The sequence below is a fragment of the Manacus vitellinus genome, unplaced genomic scaffold (assembly GCF_001715985.3).
Source record: "Manacus vitellinus isolate BGI_N305 unplaced genomic scaffold, ASM171598v3 scaffold_4_pilon, whole genome shotgun sequence".
Taxonomy (NCBI): domain Eukaryota; kingdom Metazoa; phylum Chordata; class Aves; order Passeriformes; family Pipridae; genus Manacus; species Manacus vitellinus.
In genome coordinates this window covers 1,902,991-1,916,431 of record NW_021940604.1, presented here as the reverse complement: position 1 = coordinate 1,916,431, position 13,441 = coordinate 1,902,991, and the positions used below count along the sequence as shown (strand labels likewise).

General features: G+C 35.2%; 1 protein-coding gene across 1 annotated transcript in view; it reads right to left on the bottom strand.

Moving 5' to 3' along the window:
• Nucleotides 1-288: 288 nt before the first annotated feature.
• The window catches only part of STXBP5 (syntaxin binding protein 5), a 105,231-nt gene continuing 92,078 nt past the window's right edge, over nt 289-13,441 (bottom strand). The window contains exons 25-30 of the mRNA XM_018078057.2: nt 11,764-12,003; nt 9,957-10,326; nt 7,300-7,465; nt 6,390-6,501; nt 4,031-4,251; nt 289-3,337 (exon numbers count right to left, since the gene is read on the bottom strand). Of these exons, the coding sequence (XP_017933546.2) occupies nt 3,296-3,337; nt 4,031-4,251; nt 6,390-6,501; nt 7,300-7,465; nt 9,957-10,326; nt 11,764-12,003 (1,151 nt within the window). The 3' untranslated portion in view covers nt 289-3,295. The remainder of the gene's footprint in view (nt 3,338-4,030; nt 4,252-6,389; nt 6,502-7,299; nt 7,466-9,956; nt 10,327-11,763; nt 12,004-13,441) is intronic.

Genomic DNA, 13,441 nt, shown 5'->3' with positions numbered 1-13,441 from the left:
TTAAAGTGCAGGAAAAATTCAAGTTTAAAAGTTCAGGTAAGATCAGTGCTGTTAATTAAGAAAAAAAAAAACAAACCAAAAAAGCCAAACAAAAATTCCCCAACCCCCCCTTCCCTCAGATCCCCCCTCCCCCCCAAGAAACAGAAAAACCAAAGGAAAAGAGAAGGGAAAAAAAAAGAAAATGAACTTGCTTCCAAAAATTCTCCTTTGGATGTAGCTTTCCAATATCACCTGCCATGCAAGTACCACCTCAGGCACAAAAACCTTGCATAAAGACAGACAAGGAACACAGCTATATATTACTATATTTTAGAACTGACTGTTTGCTGAAGAACAAAATCACTGGAGATGCCTGTGGTGTAACACTTTCAGACTGATTTCGAATACACGCATATTTACACATACCAGGATTCAAAAGTTACAATTTGGCAGGACTAAGGTGAAGAAAAGCTTCTTCAATTGACAGTTCCTAACGAGACACACTACATATAAACAGATAGGTAGCAGCAGTTTCTTACTTTCATCCAAAAAAAAAAAAAGTAATAGCTCAATTGTATTTTATAGTTTTCCAGACACTCTGAAAAAGTTTCACACAACTAAAATGCTAGTGAAAATACCAGGGGTGCTTCCCCACAAGAATTTCAATTTACTTTGCTGTACAAAAGGTGCACCACCAATAGCAGAATAAGATGCAATGATGTATCTATGATAAACTTCCTTCCACAGGGAAGGAAAAAGGAACATTTTAGACTAAAATTGTACATAGCCCCTTTTATTGACCAGGAACCATTTGTGTGTTTATCTCATGAGCAATCATTTCATTAGTCTTCATATCTAGAAGCATACTCTGAACTTAACCAACAAAAGAGATTCAACTATGATAGATTCTATAATATCAAATAAGCCACTACTCTTCTTGTACTGGCAGATGGTCTCTCACTGCCTCTTATTTTTTTGCTTGCTGGTGGTTGTCAAATGTGTCTTGATGAGAAAGTTAAGTACATTTCCTTTCACGTCAAGGTCATCTTCCATTGAATGATACCATGATTTATTGAAGAGTAATTTTACCATCCTCTCAACCGGAGCCTGGCCAGATTAATTTCAAGGATTCTATTGCCTTGAAATATAGTTTATCTTCACCTGGTCAAATAATAATCAGTCATCTCAATTTATAAACGCTGAGATAAGGAAGGGAACAAGTGTCAGCTAGGGTATGGATATGAGTTTATCTAGTTTTCTTCTACCTGGATTTTTAACAAAATGGTGTTAATTTAAATATGCATTAATTAGACACTAAAAAATAAATTAACATGCAGAGGCAAATATTGCATGGCAAGCTGAGTTAAGCAACTGGAGTTAACATTGCCTCAGTAGGTATGGGAGAGAGCCGTCAAGAAACCAGTGTTGCTTGTTCAAATTGTCACGTTCTCATAAGTCCTTTGAACAGTGGATGTGCTATGGCATGCCCTCATATTGGCAAAAGAATTCACTTGTCTTTTTAAATTAAATGCTACTATAAAGCGGGAAAATTTATCAGTTTGTGCTACAAAGCCCAAACATATTGGCCTCTCATTTAAAAAGCGAAATTAAAAACCATCAGTAACTTCAATATTTTGCATCCTTTAGGTGTTTTGTAAGGTTGCCTTATCTGTGTACCTGCAACATCACAATACAAATATAACCAAGGTTTTGCTTTGGGAACATTCAAAACATTTGTGAAAAAAGCAAACAAAACAATGCTTGGAGAAGCAAACTCAAATGATTAATTTCAGACAATGCAGACCTATCAGTTTCTAAGTACTCCCTTTTATAAGACAAAGCCAGTCAGTAACTATTTCTACTTAGAGGAAAAATGTCTAAATAAATTTGTGAAATGCAAGCATTTATTTTAAGAAATCTTCTCAAAAAGAGCCCTGGGTCATTCCCACGATATCAGCTTTAGTGCAGTAGCCATTAACAAGTTAGCTCAGCTGTATTATTTACCTCACCCAAACTGAAATTATTTCACCAATTCCTAAAGTTTCTGTGCACACTTTACCACTGTTTATATTGACAACACTGCTTTAGAGACTAAATCCAAACTTCAGGCCAACTGCCTTTAGTGATGAGTGGGGCTGAGACAGGTACTTGTAAAATAGCTCTACTAGCAGAACTTAGAGATTTGCTAAACCACATACTGACAATTGGTAAATATTAGATGCTTGCTTGCCATTATTCATGCATCAGCACCTCCATGGCATGTAAAAGTTTGAAAACCTGAGTCCACGGTTATCTGATTTCATAGTAAAGGGACTAAAGGGGCATCTAGAACTCAATGAGCAAAACTATCTCAGCTATTTTAATTAATGGCTGTAAAGACACATTCTGTTAAACATTTATAAAAACTCACAGCATGAATGGAACCCACAGCCATTTCTAAATGTTACACAACCTTAACCAATAACTTTTTGGCAAAAGAATGGCATTTAACTGAACAGAAGTTGAAGTATTCTTACCACAATGAAGATGTTACCACATTTCACATTGCACGGCCATAACACAAATGAAAACTCCCAGCATGACACATTCCAGTCATATTATTCACTTGACTTTTTTAATGCAAAAATTATGTTTTCTTTTGTTTTGCACTTCACAGAATATGACGTGAATACAAGAATACTAGATCAGGGGTCCAAGAAAAGACTATGCACAGGTCAACTATGTGTACAGTTTTCAACAAGGAATCTCCCAAGCTTCCAGTTTCTCCGATGAAAGAAGTGACAGCAAACTTCAACTCTTCTTCAATGATAATGGTAAATACAGTGAGTCCTAGAGATGGTAAGTGTAAGTCAGGTACTGTCCAGCAAGACAAACCACTTGATTCCAGCTCTTGGACCCCTGATTTATTGCCTCTCCTCACAGGAGGGTATAACACTGACAGCAATTACAATAGCACAAAAACTTTTGGCATATGAAATATTAACACAGGATTGACCCTGCATTGCCCCTGCCCATCTCACACTATGTTTTCCCTTTACTTTCTTTTCCACATCTTCTAGTTACTTTCTCAGTTCCACCTCTCTTCTAACCAACAGCTAAGAAACACTCAAGTTTGTTTTGTGTATGTGTTTCTTAGATATAAAGCTCCTCAGTTAAAGCCATGACTGAGGTAAAACAGTGTGTCATTTGTGCTAGGAAACAACAGTATCCAACGGTGAATACTCCTTTAAATTTCAGTGGTCCTGCCAAAATTAATGAAAAAACAAGATTTTTTTTCATCAGGACAAAATTAAACAGATGTAATTGATGAGCGTCATCAGAATTGGTACCACTTCTTGTCTTTGTACTTCAACATCATCTAAAAAAAACCAAAAAACAATTTCTAATTACTGTTTCTATAATGTACCAAAACATACAATGACACAAATTATATGATTACAAAGCAGCATGAGAAAGAGGGATTCTAGTAAGGCTTCTGAAAGCTACAGCAACAACATTGCTGAACAGTGAGGGTTTAGCATGATGAATTTTTTTAATGGTAGCAGCATTGCTGGTGATCTGGTCTCAGAAAAAGGCATATTTGAGAGAACAGGACGTTTGCACAGGAGTTCAGGAGTTCACATGAAAATGGATGAGAACAGCCATTCTATGTAGCTACTGAGGAGAAAGACTAACTTGCATTCGTGGGGTTTGCGTACAACTGGATCTTTCTTAAGGACCGCGGGAATCTGACAGAGCATTACTCTTCTTATTAATTCTACTCTTCTTATTAATTCAGCAAAAATTTTTTCAATAATGGGAATTGAGTTACAATTTTAGAAGCTTACGTGCCACTCCAGCAGACTGCATGCTCTAGACCAATGTGCCGCAAGACAAAGCTGTTCACGTTAGTACTTAATTATTAGGACTAACAATTGATAGATAAAAAGGAAGTATCCTTTATCAATGATACTGCATTCTCTTTAGATACCTCTAACATGCCTTTGCAGAACTCAGATACTTGCAGAACTTGCATTTATTTGACAATCCATGTTCAGTTTAACATACTTACCTCATGAGCGTGTTTTGAGAAAGAATCAGCACTGTAAAGCATAGCTGCAGTCTTTTCTTCCAGTTCTCCTAGTTTCTGTCCTCTTTCATCTAATGCCAACCGGGCTCGTGCTAGTTCACCAACTACACCAGATGCTGCTCCTTTGACACCTTCAATACCTCCAGGTCCTGGAATATGCTGGGCAAGACTCCTTGATGCCTTCCCAGATGCTGATTCTCCAACTGGAGGCGTTTGCAAAACAGCAAAAACAGAATAGTAAGGTTTTCCATCATTATTACATAAATATCAATGAAACTAGTTTATACAGAGGTGTAATTTCTTTGCATGGAGACCCAACACCTAATTGTAGGTGTGACTATGAGCAACACTCACTACAAAATGTTATTAGATATTACTACTCAATAAAACTGAGATTTTTCCAAGTTTGCAGGCAGGTTATAAAACTGTAACCTCTTTGCAGCTCAAGTGTGAAATTAAAATGCTCAGCAGTGCTAGCATCACAGCCATCAACAGAATTGTGCTGGTGAAGTGTTTTTTAACAATGTAGCTTATTTCACATGAAACATGTTATGAGTTCAACAGACAAAACAGGATAATTTTGAAAATACAAGCTGTGGTCGGTTCTGGAAGTGCTTTGCTGGTGTGTAAGTCAGCCAGTATGACTCCACCAGCCGAAGTTTGCTCTGATGGAAGTTCAATTTTAGATGCAGACACCTGAAGATTAGGTATCTATGCTCTAACTATTGTAAAAATCTTGAAAAAAAAAAAGCAATGTAAACCATAAAAATATAGAATGACTGTAAGAACAAACCACCTCATCCTATAGTAAACACCCATGAATGGTGAGCTGTTCAGCTGAACAGCTCCAGACTCCAGTGCTGGCACTGACTACATTGACTTTGCTCCTAATGGGACATCAGCCCCCTACTTCATTCTAGACCATTAATGGATGCGCTAATCTCATGCTGAATTGTTTACACTACAAAAACTTGAGGGTTTTTTTTCAAACATTAAGATATAGTTTAAATATTTTCTTTTTTTCAGCTCTAGGAAAAATAATATTGTTAATATATTTTGATGCAGTACTTCAAGATTCTCATTTGATTTTATGCTTCTATTAAGAATGATTTACATTTACTAACACTATAAACATCTTTCTGTGAATTTCCATAAATAAAAAAGAGAACTCATTTCACTTATTACAGACATTGCTGTGACCCTCATGGTAAATACAGTTACTCTAGAGACATTCTCAGACATCTTTTGAATTGTCATTAAACTCAATTTCAGGCTACAATTCATTATGCTTTTTTTTTCTTCCATTAAATATTATTTTCCTTGTGAAGATCCAAGCCAAAACTTGAAATTATGTAAAGAGGTAGCTTCTAAAGTTATAAGGTATTTTCCCCTGTCCCAGTCATATTATTAAACTATAATTTGTGCACACCAACTTCTCTCCTAGAATATTTCACCAACCTTCTGAAGTATTATACATATAAACAGAAATCTTTAACACAGAAAGTGACCTCTAAATATCTGATGTCTGTTAAAAATGTACAGGAACAAGCAATGAAGTTGAATCGAATTTTTATTGTAGAGATCTAAAGAACCAAGATAAGAGAAAGGATTGCCAGGGCACCATGTTCATTTAAACAAATATGTTTTATGTTAATAAGGAAACAGTTCTTATAAATAAACTTGCATAATATGGTGCTGCACCTAGCAAATCTCTGAATAAGTAGAAGGTTTTTTCTTTAAATATATTAAAGTGCTGAATGCTACAGTAAAAAAGAAAGGTGTAATAAAAAAAAAAAAAGAGAAAATGATAAAGCAATGAAAATTTTGCCAAATCTGAATTTTACTGTCCTATAAACAGAGGACTGAATCAAACTATCAAACACTTCTGTCCTTCCTTGCAATTCCTAAGGCATCTCTGCACAAATCAACTGAGTAAAATCTGGCAAAATAACTGAACTAGAGTGGAGTCTTAATTTCCCCACTGTCCAGAACAGCATTCTCCAAAAACATTCCCTTTCAGTTTACCAGCATAAACAGCACCACGGTCAGTACTACACAATTCACAAAGATGAATAAAAATAAGATTAGTTGTTCCATTTCTTGTCTTATAATCTGCTCCTGAAGAAATGAGGTAAAAGAGTCTGTGAAAAAAGCAAGCTTTTCTGATCTTGTTGGTAAGGTGTACAACATAAAAAAGATACAAAAAAAGTATTTGTCACTGCCTTTTTTACTTTCCTCTTTACAAATGTTATGTTCTATTTACACAGGTAATACATTTATCAAGGATCACTGCCTTCCTTGGGTAGAAATACCAGAAAAATAACAAAGAATAAAAACTTACACAGTTCTTCTCTGTCAAGTGACTGTGCCCCACCTCCAAACAGGCCTTTAAAGAACCCTCTGTTTGGTGCTTCTGGTGTTTCTACAGGAGTGAAGAGCTCACCCAACATTTCCTTTGCAATGAAGAAGGGACATAACAAGGTATACATTACTAAAATTAATGTAATGCTCTCACTTTCAGGATTTATTTAACTGATTTGCATTTCAAAATCAATATGCTTAAATGGACATCTGCCTTTGTAAGGCAACTTAGGAAATATAAAAACACAGTAAGAAATCTGATCAAACCTTCCGTTCTGATGTCTGCAAGCTTATAGTTCATGGAATTCAGAAGCAAAGAAATGCATTCAAAGTTGGTTTTGCCCCTCAACAACTTGGGTGAGACTCCTGATTTTGTTCTACGGAAACTGTATCTACAGATACGCATATCCATTCAGCAGTACCAAAGTAGAACTTATAGCTTGCATCTCTGCTATTTCACTATTCTATACAACTACCAAGCTGAAGCATGACCAAGAATCTTTTCAAGCTGTTAATACCCCTGAAATGTAATAGCTTCCTTCAAGTATCCCGAGCTGGCATTCCCCTCTTGTGTCAGCACCCACCTCCACTAGCATCAATCAAACAAGGGAATTTTAACTGCATGTTAAAAAAGGAAATTTCCTATTGATCAAAAGGAAATTAAGTAAGAAACTGATTCAAGTACAAGAGCATGGATGGGACAGAAAAAATTAAGGATAGAAGTGATTCATCCTAAATCAGACTCTACAGTGAAGAAAAAAAATAAAAAAAATCAAAGCACAAAAGCCAAAGTGCTTGGCTTTATGACAAACTTCATTACTGTAGGCATGAATCTAGAACCAAGAATCTCAGAATATATCCAATAAATATTTTTAAAAAAAATTCATTACCTGAAGATTTTCACATGTTTCTTGGCTGTAGGTGAGCCTCTGTATTTCAGTTGGTGAGACCAGATAGAGTGCTTGTCCATTATTGGTGAAGCAGAATGTTCTGGCTATCCGCATATTGGTGAGTGGCAGGTAATATACATCCAACAATGGCCTTAAACTTGGCAAACTTAAGGAAAAGAATTTTAAACTCCATTAAATATAGCAGAAATGTCTATTATTGATCAAATGGCTCACTGCAATACATTATTATTTCTCTTCATCTGCATGAGTACCACATAAACAGGGTTTCATCAAATGCAATTACAGAATCTCAAAACGTGAGATTTTTCAAGGTAGCAGCTCAAAAGTGAAATCTAAGCACCTGCATCACAGATGCATTTAAAAGCATTATTTAAATGATACTCTGAGCATGTAAATTACAAATTCGCTATTTAATGAATTAGACATTACTTAATAATTACTTACAAAGTATTTCAGTAAGCATTTACCAAGAGTTTACAATGAAACATCCTGTCTCTTCTCTCCTTGACTAAAAATACAAGTCTAAAAGATTTCTCCTCAAGAACACTTAGAAATATGCAAGGGTGTGCTGTCAGAGGAAAACAGAATTCAGTAGCCTCAAACAATCCAATTAATTATGTCCACCTTTTTTGTCTGACTAGATACTTAAGAGAAAGTTCTTTTAGAGCAAAGTTTGCTTACCTTGTACTTTTTGATTCTGCACATGTAACTGCAGTACTTATTGCATCAATCTACTGAAGAACAGACACAGCACACTTGGGCTATAACAATGTTCATGCTACCAAACATTCCTCTCCCTCAACGTAACAATAAATGTGAGTGAGTGACAGAACACCTGATTTCTTGACAAGAAGAAGCCAAAATAAACTGCTGTCTCTAAAACATCCTCTGTGAAGTTTTTGTAAAAGAACTTACACAAGCTGTTAGCTGCAAATGTCCCAACAATATATTAAACAGCTTCTGCTGCAGACACCACCTGCATAAGATTATTTCTAGAAACTAAATGAAGTAGCAAAAGAAGCAAAGTGAAGTCAAAACCAAAGAAAGATGTAATAACCACAACGGTAAGTGTTGGGTTGCCTTTGTTTGTTTGTTTTGGGGTTTGTTTCGGTTTGTTTTTTTTGAACAATAATGAGATTGGCTTTGGAGGCAAGTTTTAAAAGTGAGAAATAAAAAGCAATATTTTTTTGTAACACATCACCCAGAAACGACACTTCTGCCATGCATGGATCTAAAATAAGAATATTCTTAAGAGAGAGTTAATAACAGGGAAGTGTCTTGCTTCAGATCAATGGAAGCATAAAACATCCTTACAGCTTCAAAACACAAAACCATTAGATCAGGTAGGACAAGTGTGACATCCATAATAGCATTTTCATAGTTTGTTACAGATTTGTTACTAAGTACTATCTAAATTTATATCAGTAGATAAGTATTGGGCATCTTCAGTATGATACAATGATAGCTGTATCATACTGACAGCTTTACACAAACCTCATATTAAATCCACTTCCCAATAGCAATTCATGCTTACATAACGGAGCTAATCCTTGGGAGTCCAACTTCCTCACACGATGTAACAATTCAGTATTTATAATTTAGCACCCATGAAGAGCTCATTAGAAAACAACATGAATCCTGAGTAAGACAGGATTTGTTTCAATATATGGTACCTGAACATTACTAAGTTTAGTTTTAATGAGGAAAAACAACAGTGTTTGCCCTGCAAGGTGAGCAGTATCTTGTGGAGATGTTTAGAATATATGTTGGGATACACACCAATGGAGTTATAGACTTACAATCAAAACTTATTTTTAACTGTAGTAGGAGTAAAACTAAAGTTGATATATGACAACTTAATAAATAAGTATTTCCCAAGCTGAGAGCTTCTTTTATCAACCTTAAAAATAACATTTTAGGAATTTTACTGGCATAATTTTAAAATGCCATGTTCCATATTCATCCTAGCATCAGGCCATGACTAAATTGCAGGTGCAAGGGTACAAGTATATACACTGCTGCTCAGAATAAAATAGCATTTAGAAACATTAAGAAAAAAAATTCATGAAAATTACATAAGTGACAAGTAAGTATATTCAAAAACTACTACTACATGTTTAAACTCATAACTTAAACCTGTACAACTATAGCAATTCCTGTACAACTACTAGCAGTTAATCTTGCCTTTATAGCCCGAGTTTAAGGCCTTCAAGACATGAGCAAGCTACACAACATCAGTAAGCTTGAGGCATGAGTGTGATGCAAACAGCCGCACAAAAATCGATAGAGTTGTGGTCAGGTACAAGCTAAAGTTCTGACTCAAGGCAGTTTTCTCCATCAGGGAGTAAATTCATCTTTTAGACAAACTTCAACTCATGGACCTATATCACGTTTGAAACAACGTGTTGAACCAGGGTAGCTTGAGCTAAAATGGTAAACTTTTTCATGTGTTAGAGGCATAACTAATAGCAATGTGTAATCAAAATTATCCAGGCCCAAGTGTTAGAGATTCATTAACCCTGAATGAATGTAGATTTTTTTTTTTAAATTCATCTTCTAATGGAAAAGGAACCTTTCTGTGTAGCAGAAGGCTACTACTTCTTTTTATGTTTAAGTTACTATCAAACAGGTCTTACCTAAAAGTCATAATATGCCCATTGGCACAGAAACATGCAAGGCAGATACTGTTACTCAATGACACTATGTCTCCACGAAGAACAAAAGAAGTCTCTGTTATATTTTGCTTATAAGTACAGTTCTGGGATGGCAGTGAGATAACTTTTGCTTGCTTTTCTGAACATATCACTGCATATTGGTTTTCACTGATTTCCTGAGAGGAAGAAGGGGACACTGAGACAGGACGTCGTTTTTTTGCTTTTTCTTTTTCATCTTTATCTTCAGGAACATTGTATTCTCTCCAGGGTTCATGTGCTGGTGGGACCAAAGATCCTGTGGTATCCAAAAAAGCCATTCTCAAGATTGCCCCTTTTAGCCTCAGGATGGTTCCTAGGAAAAAGGAGTTGAGCACATTTCTGAAACAGTTCTCCTAAATTGCCTTTCAAGTTACAAAATATTCCTTTAAGAAGCTAGCAGAATGAAAAAAAACCAAAAACTTCGACTTGCCTCTGTAGCAAAACAGATGTACCAAAAACTTTGTACATTTATCTAAAAACCAAGGAAGCACATAGGTACTCAAGAAAATTTTAGACCAGTTTTCAAGGGTGTATGTATTCTATTCCATTAACTTCCCAGGAAATGTATACATTTAGTAAGAGAACCAGACTGCCATACACAGTTGTATTCAAGTTCAGTGCCACAAATGCACCTGATTTCACTCTCTCCTGATTAGTACGAGTGTGCTTAATATCAACAGTAAATGTTATTAGTCAAAGGTGAGCACCACTTTTTCCTTCAACTGGTTCAGAAACAAGCAATGTGTGTCTTATTCCTCCCCTGCAGTTCACTCTTGAATCCATCTCTCTAGCATAAAATGAAAGAGGAAAGTTTTCCTTCCTTACTGTTCAAATCACTGTATCTGTAGACCAGATTTTAATAGATTTCTTAATTTACCTTAGTATATTCACACATAAGTAACAACATGAACATTTGCTAAGTACAAAAAAATACTACGCATGTGGCAATATCTTTAATGGATTACGCTGCAGATCCAGTGATGAAACCTACTGTCTAGCCTGCAGCCTTGCCTTTATGATCAAATGTTACCAAATCTGAATACTGCTACCAATACTTACTTGATTTGGGCATAAATTACATATATAGTCTAGATATTACACCACTTCTAATCATTATTACAATCAAATAGCATAGCAATTTGTATGTATGATATGACCTGTGTGAGCAAAATGGACTAGAGCAGCATGTTTTCATGAGACAGTGGTAGTAGGAAAGCTGAATCTATGCTTAACAGCATATCCAACAAACCACTAATACATAATTTCAACCAAATCACTTGCTGTGTATCAGAAAAGATACAAGACTTTTTACAGGAATCTAAGGGAATATTTTGTCACTAATATTTCAAGCTAGTTGTTCAATATACAGCCTTAATTTGCATTCCATTCTCTTCATGAAGAAAAACTGAAGGGTTCTTACCTCATGACAAAAAAAAAAATAATAAACTGAGCATTTGATATTACTCGTCTCTTCTGCTATCTCCGTTTAACAATTGCAAACATGGTTTTCTCAGCAAGTATACACGAAAGTGGTATTTTTTATATTTTATGAGATTGTATTTTCAACTTTTCCAACTTTAAAACTCTGGTAATAAACTAAACAGTCTAGACTGTTATCTTAGGAGCTAGATCAATGGAATATATATTCTTAATTACTCTATAATTGAAAAAAAAAATTTCTTACAAAAATATGAAGAAGGACAACAATACTTTATCAAAGTATATTTTAGCCTGTCTGCTTTGTACATACCACTAGGAGAAACAATTACTGGCTGAAGAAGTCTTTGCTCTCCTCCTGGGGGTAAGTTCAGTACAATGACAAGCACTGTGCCCAGCGTGGTCCCAACCCACAGGCATGGGGAAGGTGATGTATCAGCCTTTCTTGTGAAAGTCTCACAAAAATGAAGAGCTGAAATTGCCTCGCGTGACTCTTTATCAATGCTAGTTACACTAGAACTCCGGGATCGACTGAAAGAGTTGTCTTTGACATCTGAAAATAAATCAGTATTAATTAAAAAGAATGGCAAAATGCAGGTATTAAGAGAATTCAATATTGTTGTGTGTTCTTTAGCATCAACTGTATACTAACTACCATTCTGTTGATTACTACCCCTGTATTCTTCCTTAGTCATGTTTCCTTTTGGCCCAGTTTTCAACTCTGTATCTGAGCAAATCTTTGTTACAGAGGTTGTCATTAGATAACGATCATGAACAATTTTTATGCATATTTCTGTCCTCTAGGGCCAGAGAAAAACAGTCATTAAACAGGACTCCTTAAAAAAAATTGAATTACAAACCTCTCTGCCAATTAGTTCATTGATCAGATTAAAAAATACTGGTTTCCATGGAACACGGTTTACTAATCTTATGAAGAAACAAGTATTTTACTTTAGGAACTTCAGTGACATCCAGACAGCATGGTAACATGGAACCTGTAATGACTCATAATAATATTGTCCACTTTAGGAAACTGTATGGAGGAGATCCAACAGGCTATTTACAGATCCCCAAAATTTCGGTAAAAGAAACAACAAATGCTACCAAATACCACCTGGTACTGGTATGCAAAGCTGACGATTTCCACTTTGAATGTTGTACCATAGTGCCAGTAATGGCTCTAAAACTTTTCAGGATGTCTTGCTCACTGCTTAGCAAAAAACCGAATTTTAATGTTAACAAAAGCTCAAATGAATAAATGTGCTGCTCCATTCTAGCCGTGTGCTGTCTGTGGGTGTGGCAACACTTAATACGTCCGCATACACTGACTTTATCTGTGCATTCAAAAATCATTGCTTTACTTTCTTAATTCATAATTGCAGAATTTTAGCACAAGACAGCTCTTACCAGTAAAAGTTTGATGCAATTTATATAATGACTTTATAAAAAAAATCAAGTTCTTGGTCTAGATCTTTGTGTAGGGTGTATACATTTGGCATCTTTAAAGCAGGACTAAGAGCTAAAGAGTAACATTCAACCACATATTTTTTGGAAGTAATACTATGTTAGTTTCATTAAATTATGGCAAAACTTTCTACTAAGAACATCTAACATGCATTTAGAAATCATATATACGAGATTTCATGTGACTAAATACACACATCTACTTAACACAAACAGTGAATCTTCTCAGGATATAATTGTCTCATTCCAACAAGGATACAAAAAAATTATTGTCCTGTTGAATTTTAGCTGTCAAATGTAAAACATGGATTATAGAAAGAAATTAACTCAACCACTCAGATATTAACATCATTTTTCCATTTAAATAAAATTAAATCCAGAGTAAAACAATGAAAACAATTATTTGGTTTTATAATTCTTCTAATGACCACCACCTCTTATGATACTTGGTTTTTTTTCAGGCTTGAATATTTAATAATTTAATGCATTTTTTTCAACTTTAACATGGATTAATCAGTCTGAATATA